Below are 19,370 nucleotides of genomic sequence, written 5' to 3' on the forward strand. Positions count from 1 at the left end.
GACTTTTTTAGTGCAAGCAGATGAACACAATTACCCTTTGCCATGTTCAAGAGAGAGGGACAAACCCAGTGTGACAGGTACTTTTGTGATAGATTCCGACGATGATATAAACTCCTAAAAAAAAAATTGAAAAAAATCTGCAAGTCCAATTTGACGTATCATATTTCCCTCAAAACTATATTATTTCATTCAAATGTGACATCAGAAAACGTGATTACTTATCTTTATACGTCAAATTGGACTTGCTGAACTTTTTGAGGAGTTTAGTTCTACGAGCTGTTTAGATGTTTCCAGCACAATGTGCGCGGATTTGAAGACACAGAAGCTTTCCACTGCGCTCACCGTAAAGGCATTCAGCGTTGACATTATGACAAGCCTCATTTCAGTGTTAGTGCGTCACGTTGCAATAAAAGAGAACGTGATTTACAACTTGAATTCATCATTATTTTGAAGAAGTCAAATAATGACCACTTTCTCTCTCTCTCCCCCTCTCGCTCTCTATATCGATCATATTCTGCCAACCTCTGCTCCCAACATGCCTACAGTGATAAGACAGTGATATCTCACTATTAGGACGTATGATCTCCATCACAAATTTGCAAATACAGACCAAGTTTGCATAGTACTGCTATGATTTACATGTTGATAATTTTATCATAATATGCTCATCTTGTCTTTTATATACAATGAAGACTGATGGTGTGCTATAAAATGCAAATCATTATAGACTGGACCTTTTTCGATAATGATAGTACCCGTGATCCTCTATAAACGCATATAGTGATCCCTTCCTTCAAAGGAACGTGCATTAAGTTGACCTGAAGTTGACACAGCCAATAATCAACTGCCTGGGGGTTCATTAAGCGACATTTTTTGTTTGCTTCTCATTAAGAAGTAAGGAGAAAGGTACATGTTATCAGGTCGCAGTAACAATCATTATTTTCGTGCGGTAAACAGCTTCACTGTGCATGTTTCCCTTTCGTAGGGGCTAATCCTGCAAATATGCAAACTCGTAAAAGCGAATTATTTCTTAATCTGAGGCTTGTCTAATCGTTTATTGCTCACAAGCCATTTAACTTGATGCGTGCTTTTTGGTTTCCGCCTTTCTACGCACTCTATTCATTCAGAGATTTATCTGGACTAAATGCAGTACGATGATAAGTGTGTTTATAAGCGTCCTTTCTCATGATGCTGTGTAAATTTGAACTTGAAAAAGTACTTCCGAAATGCGGTTCGTTGAGCGTATACACATTGTGTGAGGCAAGTTTCCATTACCGCTCTGCTGCCCGTGTGGTGGTTATGATTGATAGGTACATGGTATACATTATGAACTAGATAAAACTACACAGTGCAACGAGGGAGGTTGGAACAAAGAAAGAAACCTATGACGAATCACTATGCAATATTACACGCCATATCTTGTTCGTCCACGGTTAATAGGATACACTTTTCACAATATCTTTCTCATGTCTGTTATTTTTCATTATTCGCAAATTACTTTTAGTCATTACTTTTAGTAATTTTATCGTGCATAGTTTATGTTGACCACATGTGATTGATGCCTTGATACACTGTAGTTAAATCGCATTTGAAACTCTTCTTTTTGGTTAATGTTGGCGAGACCCATCTGTCGTTCTTATCCCCAGCATACGAAAGGTTTGAATTCCTAGCAAAACGATAATTATCTTGTCTAATTTTTCCGGCAAAGTTCCAGCAAAGTTCTCGGTACCGTACTAATTTCCATCAACACGTTTGGTTAAGTCAATATCTGCAATGGAGTCAAATACTTGTCGTAAATTCTGATAATTTTACTGAAATAAACCATCACGCTCTATCGGCAATAAAGGAGAGCTAAGTAAAAGAAAGAGAAAATTACTGATGGATGTGAATGGCTAGATTAGTGGCATGATAGGAAAAACGATGGAAAGGATAGGAAAATGTCATCTGTCACAATTGAGGGAAAGTAAAGAAACGCTGAGCAAGGTGAAACACAATTCAGATCTGTGAACAAAATAAAAATCACAAAGAAAAATTAACTTTTTGTTTACATAACCTTAACATATTGCCGTGAGGATAAAAGAATGAACATTGTGCATTCTGTAGCGATTAACGCTAGTTAAACACTCTGCGAAACATCAAGGGTTTTATTAAGCATCTCTTGGCTAATTTTGCTTTATTATTATGAAAAGTAAATGCTGGCGATAAAATATATGCAAAATTCTAATTAAATATGCAAATTTATGTACTAAATCTTCAGTTACGTGCCAAAGTTGTTTTTTATGTGATTATCTAATAAAAAATAGAAGAAAAAAAGTAAAATAGGATATAGAGCTCCATATCAGAAGAGGCGCATGGAAGCTCTGAGCTTGTAAAGCTGCCAATTAAACCTGTCTGAAACCCTCCAAAACATCATTCTCAAACTCAGCTGAGGAACTCGGGGATTCAAAAGGAGTGGTCTAACACATTACACTTTGCTGCACTGTATCATTATTGTCGTTTCGTTACGACTAATTATCGTGTACTTAGGATGTCACAAAGGCAGCAATTCAATGTTAATTAGCTAGACTGGATATGCAGGACTTGTCGTGCGGACCGAGTCCCTTGTGTTCGCGACTCGAGACCGTTGCTCCATTTAGCGCCCCTCACTTCAATGGTTTTCGTCATGAATATGTAGATACCAGCACAATGCGCGCGCATGTGGAACCAAGGCAAGATGAAAAGGCTGTCTGATTGGGGTTCAAATGCACTGGGTTGTCTGGGAGGGTCCCGTCTGGTGTATTTAAGATGTCTGGCAAACTTTCAACTTCTGTCATTTCCAAATCGAAACTAACCGCGACAACATCATTTCAAAATATACTTGAATACTTGTGACATATCATTTATAATTTCACTGCTACCGCAATATCATATGTTATATGCGGAAGTTATCACTTTTATCATCAGAATTCGCTTTATCTGGATTACCTCTCATCGTTAGACGACCCCGGAAGACATCCACGTTCTGCATTCCAGTCAGGTGACACATCAGCCGAAGCATCAGAAGCTCCAGAGGAACACTCATCAACCGGGAATATCTACTGCCATCGCCAACACTTTCGGAAGGAGATACTTTCTTGGATAATACCAGCGGAATCGACCATGGAATCGCTTCCAGTTTCCATCCTTCGAGGAGCACTCATTGTCTGCTTCATCTCTTCGGCGCATTGCTTCTTCGCACCGTTCTTGCACCTCCCACCGAGGTCGTGGGATGACGACCACCACGGGTCCGCATCGAGAGCGCGGAGGAACGTCATCACACCCAGCGCCTTAGTTCACTCCAGCTACCATGAGCTCGCCGTTGACCAGCACCACAACTCGTCGTCGATGTTCATGATGGAGCTGTTCGAGTCGCTGCACACGGGCCATAACCTACTAGATCCTTCCCCTGCCGAGTGCCGCGCCATCCAGAGTGCCGATACCGTCCGGAGTTTCCAAGGAAGCATCAAAGGTAAGATTTTATCACTGCTATTGTTGTTGTAATTGTTAATGTTATTGTTATCATTATTATTATTATTATCATCATTGTCATTATCGTTACCATTATCGTTATTATTACTGTATCATTATCAATATTGTTATTAATATTATTGTCATTATTACTATCATGATGATAATGATGAATTTTCCTTCATCTCCGCCCGTATTGAAAATGATTTAAAAGATTCGGTTGGAATAAAAAAAAAATGTATTGTATATGTCCGTTCGTCGCGCATCAACATGCTACCTGCCGGAATGTCTCTGCAATGTGTGTTTGTGTCGTATAAAACTGGTAAGATTGGATAATGGAAATAGGGAAAAGTCAGTCTTGCCGTAAGATGTTTGCAGTACGATCAGACAATGCACTTGTTTATTTTCATCGCTGAATATGTGGGGTTTGATTCATCATACGTGTTTAGTGTCGTATAGAGATCTATGGCAACAATATGTGTGCTTACATCCCTTGCCTTTGACTTTCATATCCCTTTCGCCAGTATGCGATTACATCAAACGATTATCATCACATGGTTGTATAGTTCTTCATATAACCCGACTTTTCCGTCTTCGTTAAAGGGGTCCTGTAAGTTCGACTAGCTATTGCATGTATGTATGTGTGTGTTGGGGGCACAGTGGGAGGGAGAGACCACGATGAGAATTTGTTTGTTTACCGTATTCGAAAGCCATAAATTACTTCAAAGATATCAGAAATTTCGGCAATGTCACATATTGACGTTAATTTGTCAGTTAGATGTGTCGCGCTCTTAACTTGTCATTGCATCATGTGCGTGAAACTCGAGGCGAATTTCTCTTGCTACGCTGTGTTAGAAGTACACGGACTGTAAAGTTTGTTTCCATCTCTCGAAAGTAGGTTTCCCGCAACACCTGGTCGAAGCCCCCACATTCTTCTCTAAATTGTGTTCTAATTAACTAGTCTGAGCTATTCCGTTACCAGATAATCCTTCAAGCTAAAAAGGACCATTCAGCTAGAAACCATTAACCCATTCGTGCCTTTCTTTTGTGCTTGGTGCGAAGAGAGAAAAACCGACCGAAGCGCTTTCCCTTCGGCGTTCGCTTCACGACGCACTGTTATAACTTTCGGTCGCCCATCGTGGCAAGGTCTGGACATTGTATTTCTGTCAGCGGCTTCGGAAACCACAGCGCGTCTTTTGTTGTTCCTCTTTTCATGGATGAGACGGGTAGGGTTAAATGAATAGGGGTCTGAATGGGGGTGTAGCAGCAAGAACGCTTTCAACACACACTTCACGTATTGATGCTTTGATCTCGGCACTGGCTGGCGTGATAATAATTCTGTCTGGTCTGAAATGCTGAATTCATTGTTAATTTGTGCAATCAATTTGTTCACAAGGACAACGTCTGAGCTTTGTCTTATAGTTTAAATGACAAATGATGCATTTACATACACACATGAAGATATTATATTTGTCAGTGAATTTCTTCAGCCCAACCTAACCACTGAATGTTTCTTCTTCTCATTCCAGGTGTAAACTCAACGGTCAAGAACGTTACGAGGTGGATGACGTCATTTCCTACTTTCGACCAGCCGGCAGATGAAGCTATATACCTCGCCGAGCTTCGTGTCCAACTCAACTCGACCCTAAGCCCGAGACCAAACCGAGGATTCATCATGCAGCTGCACCAGCGTGTCAACGAAACCTGCGACCACTCTGGCGGCGGCCCTTGTTATCGTCTGCTCCATTCCCGAGAGATTCTAGCTCATCACGACGACTTCGACGGCCGCGAGGTGTTTGACATCACCGACCTCGTTCAGCAGTGGGTTGCGAGTGCCAAAGATTCAACCTACCCCGTGGAGTACAACATCGAGATGCGCGTCAAGAGCATTGCCCACGACGACTCCGACGTTGACCACGAGAAGGATGTGCTAAAGGCTCTCCTTGCTGCAGAGAACTTAGAAAATGGTGTCACCGACAACATTGATCTCGACTTCGTCGTATCGCCCGTCACCGAGTTCGACCTTTTTGAGGAGGTCATTAAGGACGTCACCATGGTTGTGTTTTCTCGCGCCAACACAAAGCCTATTCTTCTCAGAGACTCCACAAATTCGCTGAGGGTTCGTCGCTCTACCGAGGAACAACGCCGACGAAAGAAGCAGAAGGACCTCCGAAAACATCAGCGCGAGCAACAACGTCTTCTGCACGAGGAGAAACTGAGACGCGAGCAGGAGATGGCGGGACCCTGCCGACGGGCCGACATGTCTGTCGATTTCGGTCGCATTGGCTGGGACGAGTGGATCATCTACCCAAAGAAGTTTAACGCGTTCAAGTGTATCGGCACCTGTTCGGGCCCGCTCCACAGCGGTGACAACCCCAGCAACCACGCTATCATGCAGGACTTGATTCGACTCCACCAACCGGAAAGGAGAACCCCCGAACCGTGCTGCGTGCCTACCAAACTCCGACCGCTCAGCATGCTCTATTTCGAGGAAGGCTCTGTGCTAGTTCGACACCATGAGGACATGATCGTCGAAGAATGTGGATGCCGATAACGAGTATCATAAATGAAGGAATCGACGACCGTTCAACATGCTCTATTTCGAGGAAGGCTCTGTGCTAGTTCGACATTCATGAAGACACGATCATGGAAGAATGTGGATGCCGATAACTAGTATCGTAATGAACCAATCGACGTTGGTAACCTGAAGACACGCATTTGCAATAAACTATTCACAAGTCAGCGGTGCCCGAATGGATCGGACCGGTGTTGACAAGGTGGATATTTTAGGTTTTTTATCAAGTTCCAGTGGTTCCCGGCAATAAATGTTGTGACATTTCATATCGTCCCTTTTATTTTGGAAGTGTTGCAGAGCTGCGCCTGATTCAAAGGCATCCTGTGATTTCACAAATGACTAAAATATTTTGATAATTGACTGACATTATTTTTGCATGCATGCTTGTACACAGCACATGGGGGCATTGTCTGGCATCATGTGAACTTTCAACCATGACTAGGGAAAGTTCTTGCACACCGGCAACGAAATACACATCACAGATGAATACGACAATTAACAGAAAACTCAGAAGACAGATTTTGGAATTTGTTTCATGTATTGGTCTTCGAGTGCATCTCAAAATATAACACATTAATTCCTTCCGCCCTCGATGTTTTGTCAATTTTTTGTAAGAAAATTAGACATGTACACAGTACTACAATATGTTTGTAACTATTTCATACATAATGTATGCATACGATGACCATAGCCTTAGCTATAATACATTTCAAAAAATCTAATTTTGTATTTGTACATTGTGTAAAATACTAGAGAATATGATTATTATTGCAAAAATAAAACATATGATAAATCAAAAAAACTGTTGTTAGTGTCATTCTTTCTCCTTTGAACTTAAATGTTTGTGGTGATTTTAATTTGAGGACAGGCAAAGAAATGTGAAAGGTGAAAAATTGCCATGTGACATGGAATTCGGGCAGCTTTTCAAAACATTAAAATGGTCAAAATTATGACATAAGTACTGCTGATATATGGTATATACCTGGATTGTGGAGTGTTGCACAAATTACAAGCTTCATTAAGTACCTTATCAATATTAACATCAAAACCCATTTTTCAAGCATTGCATCATTTTCAAATGCGAAGTAAATATACTTCCTGTGTTACAAAATTAGTATACAAATTTAATGTACACAAATGATCACATCACAATAAAGGAAAAAGGAGGAGAGAGAACTTACACACACACACTCCAGGAAATGGAGGAGTGATGTGGGTGGTTGCACTTCATTCAGAACCATGTCTCATTTTTAACCTTCATCTAAACACATATACATGTATATATATATTACTCACTGTCGTATACTCATTGTGGTATGAAAATAATATGAGGAAGCAGCCTACACTTACAAGGAATGAGCATTTGATATCCATGAAATTTCTTGATATCAACTGACCAGTGACAGAACCTTATTTTGGTCTAATATCAAAATGTAGCATTAGAGAGATTATTCAACTCATAAACTATTGATATTTGTATGGGTGTGATGGTATGCTGAGGGTCTTAAAGGCATTGTTTACCATTTGCAGAAGAAACAAAAACCTAGATTTAGTGTTTCAAAATACAATGTAATTCTAACATGTGAGTGAGTGATAGAAACAACCATTGCAAAAAATTGTACATCAGTATAATTAATGTAAAGTATTGTTAAATATACAAAATGTGAACAATAGTTACAATGAAAATGTTTCTACACTACACCGTCTCTAGTTATGGATTAGTGAGAAAATACACTCTAGTGATATCTCCTTATATTTTATGCTTTATGGCGAAATTCTTACATGGTAGGATGTTTTGTGATACAACTGTACTACACATATGCATCAAATGTGGTATCTTTAACATTTTTTAAATCACTGCTCCCAATGGTAAACAGTACCTTAAAGACCAATTTAAGCTAGAGTTAATTCTGTCGTTTTTGTCATTTTTGCCACAAAAAAATTGATCAAAAGTCATAACAGGTGTATATGAAGGTGCTAATTATAATACCAGATGCATGACATCTTACTACATCTACGCACACAATGACAACTTGAATGTATTCTCTCAACTGATTACAAACTTTTTGTTTTTGTTTTTTCATACTTAACTGAAGAACATCAAAACACTTTAATCATTCCATTTGGTTTGAGTGGTTTGAGAGCTGCACATGCAAAATTGTGTGAACCTTGATATTGTATGCTTGCCTGTTTGTTGTTGTCGTTGCTGTTTAATGCAATATTCCCATGTAGGTTTCAGTGATATAACAAAACTTTTGCATGAAGGCAAATGCATACTGCAAATGGTTCATTTAAAGGGTCAAATTTGCATAGAGACAGTCTTTAAAACACTGCTCCCAATGGTAAAAAGTACTTTAAGACTAGTTTAAGCTAGAGTTAATTCTGTCATTTTGTCATTTTTACCACAGAAAAATTGATCAAAAGTCAAAACAGGTGTATATGAAAGTGCTAATTATGATGCAAGATGCATGATATCTTACCACATCTATGCACACGATGACAACTTGAATGTATTCTCTCAACTGATTACAGACTTTTTTGTTTCTTCATACTTAACTGAAGAACATCAAAACACTTTAATCATTCCATTTGGTTTGAGTGGTTTGAGCTGCACATGCAAAATTGTGTGAACCTTGATATTGTATGCTTGCCTGTTTGTTGTTGTTGTTGCTTTGTTAAGCGATATTCCCATGTAGGTTTCAGTGATAAAACAAAACATTTGCATGAGGGCACACGCATACAGGAAATGGTTCATTTAAAGGGTCAAATCCGCATAGAGACAGTTGGCGAGATGTACACAGAATTATCACTGACTCTGAACCCTGATCAATCTGGAGATTTTCATTGCTGCGTGTCTAAATCCTGTTTCGGGATGTAATTATAAAACTACTGACACAGTCATATCTGACTGATACATTTAGCCAATATGAGCAACTCACACAAGAACGCATTAATCAGCTATACATGTACATGTATACTTTTGGGATAAAACAACATGCTATAATAGAAGAAAAAGTTTCTAACGACAAGAATTCTTGGTTGCTAATTAACCCTGTGCATATTCCGCTAATCATTCTGGCCAACACCAAAAATATTACATGATTTGCTGGAAACGCTATTGCACATTTTAAAGCAACTTTCTCTTCTTTTTTTTTTATGTCTCTCTACTAGCATCTTCATCTCTGCCTTGACTTTCAAATATCAGTGACTTGGAGCAATGCTCCTGGAAGGCAGCTCTCTCTTTTGAAAGATTACTTCTATATTTCATTTTGGATACAGTAGTTGACAATAAAGATGTGATGTTGATTAGTTACACCACACTACAACATGGACTACTCATATACAAATACAGTAATACTGCAAATGTGGTGTTCTCAGTATATTTTCAGTGGTATGTGATAAACCTGCCAAAAAAACAAAAACAACTAGAAATGTCGCCAAGGCAACTGGTTGTCTCCGCCATATCGCATGGTTCTCCCAAGAGGTCTAGAGTACATCATGGCATTGTGAGCTGACAGTTTGACATAATCGACAAAAAAAAAAAAAATAAATGTCCATTCATGTGTATAGAACTGACCGACAAACAACCCCCCAAAACATAATGCCTCCAACAACACTTTGTGGTGGAGGTACAAAAAGAATTAACTTACGGCAGAGAAGGTACTTGGAGTTACTGTTCCTCCCATAAACTGACCTTCCTACCCAATGGGAGGGTTAACATCTGAGGAATGAATCATACTTTGCGTTGCAGCATGCAGCAGTGGTGGCTTTTTGGTGGTTAAGTTGGCAGTCTGGAGGGTGATGCTGTGGATGGTAGTCACCTCATCGCCAGGATTTGTATGGTTAAAAACAAAGATGTCTGTCGTGATACACTGGAAGATGATGACGCTCGCCACGAGGACGATGAACCAGAATTTACCCTCCACCTGCGACCAACACAGAAACAAAGGTGTAAGGTGCTACTCATTGGCATGGTCACACTGAGAGCAAAATGTTTATTTTGTCAAAAAATGTTCAACACAGGAAGATTTGTAATTTCTGATTTTCCACTTTTACTCTCTACAGCTACACATGAAATGTGCCCTGTCTACAGCTTGCGTCAAAGCTTGCTTGCAGTATACAGTGGAGCAAATCATGTGTGCATTACGGTGGAGGAAAAAAAAAAAACCCTTCTGTTTTTCCCTCAACAGTTGCAACATCACCACTTTGCATGACAGTGTGAAATGACAAGCTAAACATTGAAATTAATTTTGCTCATCTTTAAATTCACTCTGAATTCATGGTATGAAGATTCATTACACAGATTGTCAATAACCGGGGGAAAGTTAACCCTCCCAAAATGATTACACATAATAACTCACAGTCATTAAACAGTGTCATATAGTCAAATTCATGTAAGTTGTTCTTGATGGCACTCAGGATAATGTATCGACTTAGGTAATACATGTGTATTCAACTTCATTGTGTACAGAGGAATAACACATGTAAGGCATGTAAGACCATGATCTACTCTTCAGGACAGAAACCTAACATAAATAAAAGCTTCACAAAAAGAGGAGAAATGATGCAAGCATATTCACTAGAAAAGCGTATCACAAAGGGATCACTTACCAAATCTCCTGTTCTGTACCACCAAAGCTGTAAATGCAAAATAAAAATTATTACTTACATGCTTGTATTTTGAGCGCTCAAAAACATTCAAGGTGTACAAAATTAACATCTAAATCAAAGTATTCCAAAGGTACCGACAAAAATGAAGTTCATTATATCAAATACCAATCAGCTAACAATGTAACATGGATTTTATTTACAGACTCATGGCAACTAACTTTGATTGGAGACCCAAAGTGCAGTATTAAAATAACTGAAACAGTGAGTTTCTTCACACTCCTGTGTGAGTGACATCAAAACTGCTCCATATATGCCAACTACAAAGTATTCTACAATTCGTTATGCCTTCATCTAGGTAATACACAGTAATGAGTTTAGAGCAAGGTCTGTTCTGCATCACATTTTGCTTTGTTTTGCTTTGTTTTGCTTTTGTTTGTTTCTTCAAAAAAATCACAATAAAAAATACAGGCTTATGCAAGATAGACTTTATAAATACTCACTAGAAATACTAAAATCACGCAGCTGATAAGGATGTTGACGAAGAGGAGATAAAATGTGCCATCTCCTTTCCCCTTGATGAGACAAAATAACATGGCAAGCTGTAACAAAAAAACATGGTGAAATTTTCAATTAGATATGGCCACACGTATAGATAGATCATCCCTTCAAACTATCCTGCTGTCTGATGCATTTGGTTGATATTTAGCAATCAATTCTTGCAGTGACTGTTCAATACATGGACCTACAATCACTTAAATATCACTAAAAAGCTGTGCTAGACTATGGTTGTGAAATTAGAGAAAATGGCAAATGAGGCTCAAATTTTGTATTGTTTGGTAAAATGCAAAACATAAACACTTCAAACATTTAACATTCACATCAAACATTTAACATTCAAATCTAAGGTAAAATGTAAATTACTTAGCATTTCTACATTTTTGTGTCACATTTGGTGATTTTTGGCCTATACAACCAACATTCAGTGAGATAGGTCTTTGAAGTTCCACGTATACAGAATCTCACTATTGGGCAGAGAGAGACGCATTTGGAATTACCATGGTTTTCAGTAATACCATGTCTGTGTTTACAGCGATCCACTGTCCTTCAAGGACAAGTCCACCTTCATATACATGTGGATTGAGTGAATGCAACAGTATTAGTAGGACACATCAGTGAAAGTTTGAGGAAAATCGGACAATCCGTTCAGTTACGAATTTTTAAAATATCTGTGCAGTCACTGCTGGTTGAGAAGACTACTACAGTGTATGATGTCATATGGGTGCAACGATACAACGAAAATAAAAAGAGAATTTCACAAAACTTCACTTAATAACGTGCACATTCTTCGACTTGTTACTGACGTAGTAATACTATTCCCCCTGCCTTCTGAAAGAGAGAAGTCAAGTACTGTATACGCTATAATTTTGGCGTACATAAATTTTCGCGAATTACCGCTGTCACACATTTTCGCGAGTGCTTAAATTCGCGATTGGGGGACCAGAGAAAATATGAAGTGGCAAAGAAAGTGTGAATTTTCAACTTACTAGCAAATAAGAATGATACTAGTTATACACTGCATGAAAAAAACTTACCAAACTCTGCGAACTAATAAGTTAGAATTCAACATTTTTGAAGTGGTTAAGTCCATCGCGCTAGATTTCTGACGAGTGGTCCCCTTGCGATAATGGATTGGCTCTCTACAGTATTCGTAAGTAGATGTGGACGTGCGTAAACAAGCTTAGCCAGTATGGTCTGTTCAGTAAGTCGTGACATGGTATACTAGTACTGAAATGTTCGTATCATCAAGGCGAGGGATTCATTTTGGAGGTAATATTTTCGCGTGTTGTTAATTTCGCAAATAGCTCCCGACTCGCGAAATTCGCGAAAATAAAACCCCCGCGAAATATATAGCGTATACAGTATTCTTTTGTTATGCGAGAAAAGTGAAAATATGTTGAATTTTCTTTAGTCTTTCTTTATATCGTTGTACATGTGACATCACAAAGTATAGTAGTCTTCTCATCCAGCCATGACTGAGCAGAAACTTCAAATATTCATAACTTTTGAATGAATTGTCCGATTTACCTCAAACTCTCACTGATGTGTTCTACTATTGTTGCTGCATTCACTCAACCCACATGTCTATGAAGGTGAACTTGTCCTTTAATTTACAATGAGTTAAATTTGCATTTTTCCTCTCAGTAACATAATCACATTTCTACTTTTATAAACATCTCATGATTTAACAGTAGCGACTCTATTCATCATTCTATCATAAACTCATATGGAAGAAGTTTAAGCTGTATACTTACAAGAACCATCAATATGGTAATGCCAGAAAATATCCTCCGTGACCACAGCTGGAACAGAACAAAGGGAGATAAGAATTATCCATATAGCATATACCAACTGAATCCTACGCAATTATGAGTAGGTATTAACTTCACTACAAACCAGACTTTTATGATCATTTGATGTACAGTTGACTCAGGACTGTTAAACAAAGTTCTCCGGGACTGGCAGTTTTCTTCTGTTATATCGAAACTTTGTTGTAACCGAACAAGTAAAAAAACAACAACAACATGGAATGGATAATAGAAACTTAACAAATTTCAATGTGTCAAAGTGAAAGTCAAAATGAAGTCAATGTTTTTATGTTAGCATTAACATGTCATTTACTGCAAATTTTTTAGCCTTTCTGGAAGAGGACAGAATCAAGTCTGGGGGAACTTGAGGAAAACTATGTGATACAGTATTGTCGTTGTCACACCTGACGTTCTGGTACAATTGTAGTTCTACTACTGTTCCTCTAGCCTCAATAATACTAGCTAGTTAGGGTAGTAACAGAACGTTACATCCCAACAAATCTAATTATGGATAGCTACTGAAGGCCAAAGCTGATGCCTGATCAGGTCTTGACAGTTGAAAGAGAGAATGCCCGAAAACCACCACACTAATGCCACATAGCAAGGCGTCTATCCGATGTAAATTATCTTCTCCCCCTCCTGTGCATGTCTTGAATTTCAATGGCAGCATGATATGACCACTTATAGACAATTCATGCTATTTACCAATATGTCAAACTTCATAGCTGTAGTTAGGCTTAGTCAACAGTAATTTGAGACCAAATCACTTCAATTTTAACCAGCAAAGCATGGCAACTTCTGTACAGCGATGGGGCAGTGTATTGTTAATTTTTAACCAAAACAAGGCTCATGCAACTCTATTCAAAACCATACAAGGACTTCCCCGTGACACAGCCAATAAGTCTGTCCACATCTTGACTGGGTTTCCCACTGTTTCATACCTTGGTTTCTACTTACAGTTTTATCTAACGTTCGACTGCAATTCTTTGTGAATCACCCCCACCCAGATATCCCAGATGTGATGACGTTCGTCCGTGGTGTAAATTACTCAGATTATACCTCCTGGGGTGTTTCAAGAAGAATTTAAGTCAAACATAACCGTTGAGATTGACTTAAAATTATGGTATATGCCATTGGCATTGATTTCTATTTTCAATTTTATCTGATTGTTTTTTTAATCCACCCATTTATAAAAAAACAAACAAACATATTTTGACCCCCATTTTACTTTAATTCATGCCTGTATAAAAAAGAATCTCCAAAATGTTCATTCTTAATTAATTATATGAAAGTCTGAATATTATTGAAGTAACACACAGCCCAGCCAACTCTAATTACCTCTGCCAAGGGAGGAGGTTATGTTTTCGTTACCGTTGGTTTGTGTGTTTGTTCGTTAGTTAGTTTGTCTGTGTGCAAAATAACTCAAAAAGTAGATAACGGATTGGGATGAAACTTGCAGGAAAGGTTGAGAATGACACAAGTAACAAACGATTAACTTTTGGTAGTGATCAAAGAATTTTGGGGGAATTTATGAAGGATTTTTGATATTTTGGCAGGTAGGGTCAATGAACTTGGGAGTTCATGCTGCGCGTATTTGAGGTTTGCATGCGCGCACTAAAGTGCGTGCTCTAGTTTCTGCTGGGGAGAGGCGCGCCGCGCATCTGAGGGTTTGTGACGTAACAAAGGCTTCTATTATTGGGAAATCGGGCGATTTTTCAGTGGGCTAAAATCACTTACGGAATGATCTCTAATATGGAAGAGCAAGATCATCAGTGGAAAGTAAATGCTTGGTGGAGGTCTGCGCTCTCGGAGTGCTTTTCTAGTTGTATTACTATTATTGACCGAAAGATCGGTCTGTATCTTTGGTATCTGGTCGTCGGGGAAATGTTCCGCAGAGACTGTCAAAAAAATATAAGACTCCTCCGGACAGACGGATCTTTCTGTCTAATCGTATTAACGTTATTGAGTTGATCTTAGAATTTCAGATCAACTTGGATGATGATCTGTTTGTAGTGTTAATATAGATCGAAAACATCCCCGGCCCAGCATCTCCTTAACTCATGACATAATATTAAATAAGACAGGATCATAAATCCATAATTCATATCAATCTCCCGTGGCCGTCTTCCCCATCTTTTCTGTCCTTTGCTGTTTTTGCTCCTAAGGTTTTCGTTGGCTCTACCCCTGACCACCTAAATACATGATGTTCAGTGTATCGTTACATTTTTTCATAATTCTGCGAATCAACAGCATGCAATTTTCCACGATCCCTACGACAGGAGAAAGTCCAAATAAGAAGAAGATTACGCAGTCCCATATATTCATATTTGTGTCCGATATGAACGTCTTGACGCACCAAAAACAGTTTTTGGTTCCTGATATAATCTGATCTTACCTTTGCTGGGGATATTTCTTGATATATTGCATTATAACTTGGAGGAGGTGATGTGGTGTCCGCCATTTCTTGACAATCTTTCAAAAAACAACACAAAAATGCTACTCGTTATACTCCAATCGGCGATGGTGATGCTGCTGCCCTGCCTGCTGTTGTTCGCTGCTGTTCGCGAGCGAGCGCGAGCTAGCACGTAGCTAGCTGCAGTCGTCACATGACCGAATCAATATCGAGCTGATGATACTCGTACTGGTTCAAGAGGCCGTAGAGGTGCATGACTGATTAACACGAACGATTACCGGTACGGTATCAATCGGATCACCTGTACTATGTAATATAATGAAATAAAGAATAATATTTTAGAGGATAGATTTGAGGAAAAGAAATTAGCATCAACGAGGGGAACTTTAACCATTCATTTTAGTAAATGGGAAAATTTGAAAATAAGTATGGAAGGACCCGGAGCCAGATGTCCACGGGGAAGGGGGGAAGGGAGGGGAAGGGTATAGTTGGGAGAGGGAGGGAGAGGGGGAGGGGGGAGGGGAAGGGGGAGGGGGGAGGGGAAGGGGGAGGGGGAGGGTGTGATTAAAGGGAATATCGATTCCATTTGGTTGTATATCGATTTTATTTGGGTGTATATTGATGTGTTAAATATTCTTTTTTTTTCTTATGAAGCACTGTTATGCTGAAAGTACAGCTCCATTTGATATAAATGTTCTTTTTTTATGAATGCACTGTCATGCTAATAAGGACAGCTCCATTTGATTTTAATGAAAGTACGTAAGCAGTGTATGTTGTTTTGTTTTTGTTTTTTCGGTGCATTGTATATTCTCTACGAATGCACTGTTTCTGCTGATAGTACAGCTTGGCTTGATTTCATTATGATTGTGTGTTGTTGAATCGTGGATTCTGTAATATATGTGATTCGATTTATCATGAAATTGTATTGAATATGGAATCAATAAAAGATTATGGAAAACAAAACAAAAAGTACAGGACTGGTGAGGTACCCACGTACGTCGGCTGTGCCGATACTAACAAGTATCGGTGCAGCACCGATTTTCTCTGGTCTCCTCCTCCTCCTCATCTTCCTCCTCCTCCTCATCTTCCTCCTCAAGTCCTTCGTTGGTTCTTCCTGTCCTCCCTCCACTCCATCCAAGAAATGATGAATTTAAAGGGACTGTACAGTACTGGTTGAGACCTAAGTTCAGGTTTCTAACATTTTTAGGTGAGATAATAAGAAATCTCATACGAAATATGAAAGAGCATGCAATTCTATGAGGAATTCAACGTTTATTTGATAAAAATTGGTTTTGAAATGGCTGAGATATCCAAAAAGAGCGATTCTAATAAAGTGTGGGACCCACACTTTGGAACGATCGCTTTGTTTTACTTTGTTTTTGGATGTTTCAGTAATTCCAAACCCGATTTTCATCAAATAAACTTTGAAATGCTCTTAAAATGGTATGCTCTGTGCTATATCTTAAGTGTTTTCTGGTATCTTGCAAAACTTTAAAAGCCCAAATTCTCATCTCAACCAAAACTGTACTATCCCTTTAAAACCAGACTTTTTTTCTTTGCTTTTTAGGGTGGCAGTGGACATTGAGGATGGGGAAGGTAATTGTAGCCTGCTACATGATTTTTCATTTATTTTTCATTTACTTTTATTGTTATTTTTTTTTTTTGCTAAATTGCCTGAAATTCCTAGCTCCCAGGGGCGTTGCCATTACACAATGGTTTGACCAATCAGGGATAGTAAGATGGACCGCCCCTCCCCCCCCCCCCCCCTCCCCCCCCCCCCCGACACACACACACATACACACATAGGTACGTGTACACACGTAACACACATTCAAAATACATACTTGTGTGTACTAACATTGAATTTATCGCTTTTTTCATTCAATATTTCATTTTAAAAATCCAACAACAACAACAACAACGATACAATCGGACAGGGAGAATACACAAGGTAATCATAAGGTACATGTATGGAAGAGTATGTCATGAAATTGTCAGATCTAGAATGACATTGTCTCAACAGATACAAAACATAAACGTCAAAAATTATGAAGCATTCTTAGGAAAGAGCATTATATGAAGCCAAGTCCGGAAAACATATCGAGTGGCCAAGGTTAATAAACTTGCAAAATTATGAAAAAAAAAATATCATGTACACACATGTAATTGCAGCCGCATGCAGGAAGTGATTTACACATTAAAAAAAATCTTGACTTTAAAGATTTCTAAGATAAGATTATTCTGAGGACTGTCTATCGTAATGCAAATATTGTTTAAGATGCGCTTTAAAAATGATAAGAATCTGGTTTGTTCAATAATATCTGGTAGGTATTCCAACTTTTTTGGTCCGCATAAGATTGACCTTTGATGTGAACTGAATCTTACAAAAAGAAAATCCGCTTTCTTGTTGCATATGCATGCAACTGAGTTTACTTAATTTGTTAATGATACAGGGAACACATCACGAGGACATGGAAACATAAACAGGCCTATTGCACGTTGAAATATATACAAATTGTTAATGTTAAACTTTAAGACGATCATATTTATGTTGGCTTTGCATGAGCATGCGCGGTAATCACTTGAGATTTAATTCTGACTGCCAACGTTCTTTTGTAATTCAAAAAGCCTTGGCATATTTTGATCACTGATGCAGTTTGCCCAGATTGATTTTATGTTATAGGGCAAAACGGGGGATTGAGTCGTCATACCGCAGCCCGACCAGACGCCGTGAGACACTTGTACAGCGACAGGGCTGTGTGCACTTACGTAATCGTATAGGGTTTTTTTTAAATAATATATATGAATGAAGTCTAACAGGTGTATAAAACAATATACATGAACTGATATTTTCGACAGCCTGTTGCAGACGACATTGGACATTACACGTAAGCGTGCTGATTCCACGACAACTTTTCCATAGGCCTATATTAGTATACGAGCAAGTTGTTTACATGAAGTCATACACATTGAATGAGTTGGACATTAAGAATCACATAGTGCCTTTATATCGGCAATATATTGTGGAACACGCACCCCCCCCCCCCCCTCCAGCACTTGATAGACATTGGATTAAAAGTATGACAATTGATACGTTAACGATTATTATAACTTCGGAATCCATTGACAGTGTACAACGCCTCATGCCCTATCACAAAGAATGCAGTGATCAACTTAGACTGAATCAAAAGTCTTGGTAATTAGATCTAAAGATAATCCAATAGTTATTTGTTTTTCTTTAAGGCATTCAGTACTTTATTGAGGAAGTCAAGTAACGCAAAAGATGAAGAGTACCTTGGTCTAAACCAAAATTGATTGTCATAACTGTATAGAATACTGAACTTTTTGTAATGTAAAGGCTATATACATCTTTCAAGAACTTTTGAAAAATATATAGGGAGAATAGATATAAGGCAATTATATTCCTTTGTTCCACTTTCATGAATACGCATAATCTTGCAATTTTTCGATTTAAATATTAGAAATTCAACCTGTTGACATGGATGAATTGAAAAATTCATATAAAGCAATACAAAGAATATTTATAAGCAGTTTGTTTAACAAGCAGAGTACCAATTTCATTATACCCGCAGGACTTATGCCATTTTGTAAATTAATGACGATTTCAATTATTTCAACAGTAAGAAAAAAAATAGCGGGGAAAAAAAGAAAAACCACTGCAAACATTAACTTCTGTACGTGAAACATACTTTGTGTCTTTATACTGAAGTACATGTGTACTAAACATAGGATGCTCCACCTCAGTGCTATTTTTAGGTACTCAGTATCATGCGCCGAAACGGGGAGGGAGGGGTTGCAGAGGAACTGCAATCAGCGAACACCGTGCAGTGTATGTATTTTGCATGGCGCAGCGTAGCCAGGGATCGGTCTCTCGTGACACACACTCGTATCGGTGTAC

General features: G+C 38.6%; 2 protein-coding genes across 2 annotated transcripts; one reads left to right on the forward strand and one right to left on the reverse strand.

Moving 5' to 3' along the window:
- The first annotated feature begins 2,713 nt into the window (after positions 1-2,713).
- Positions 2,714-6,186, forward strand: LOC139729631 (nodal homolog 3-A-like). Its single transcript, XM_071640557.1, has 3 exons — positions 2,714-2,735; positions 3,170-3,487; positions 5,016-6,186. The coding sequence occupies exons 1-3, from the start codon at positions 2,714-2,716 to the stop codon at positions 6,038-6,040; spliced, it is 1,365 nt and encodes a 454-aa protein (XP_071496658.1). The 3' UTR covers positions 6,041-6,186.
- A 1,615-nt stretch (positions 6,187-7,801) lies between these two features.
- Positions 7,802-15,583, reverse strand: LOC139729632 (uncharacterized). Its single transcript, XM_071640559.1, has 5 exons — positions 15,434-15,583; positions 12,985-13,032; positions 11,173-11,271; positions 10,673-10,699; positions 7,802-9,987 (listed from the first exon to the last, which is right to left on the reverse strand). The coding sequence occupies exons 1-5, from the start codon at positions 15,497-15,499 to the stop codon at positions 9,760-9,762; spliced, it is 468 nt and encodes a 155-aa protein (XP_071496660.1). The 5' UTR covers positions 15,500-15,583; the 3' UTR covers positions 7,802-9,759.
- Between the last annotated feature and the right edge of the window lie 3,787 nt (positions 15,584-19,370).

Source organism: Diadema antillarum, unplaced genomic scaffold (assembly GCF_040938485.1).
Source record: "Diadema antillarum isolate AM-2024a unplaced genomic scaffold, OU_Dant_1.0 seq00000248_RagTag, whole genome shotgun sequence".
Lineage (NCBI taxonomy): Eukaryota > Metazoa > Echinodermata > Echinoidea > Diadematoida > Diadematidae > Diadema > Diadema antillarum.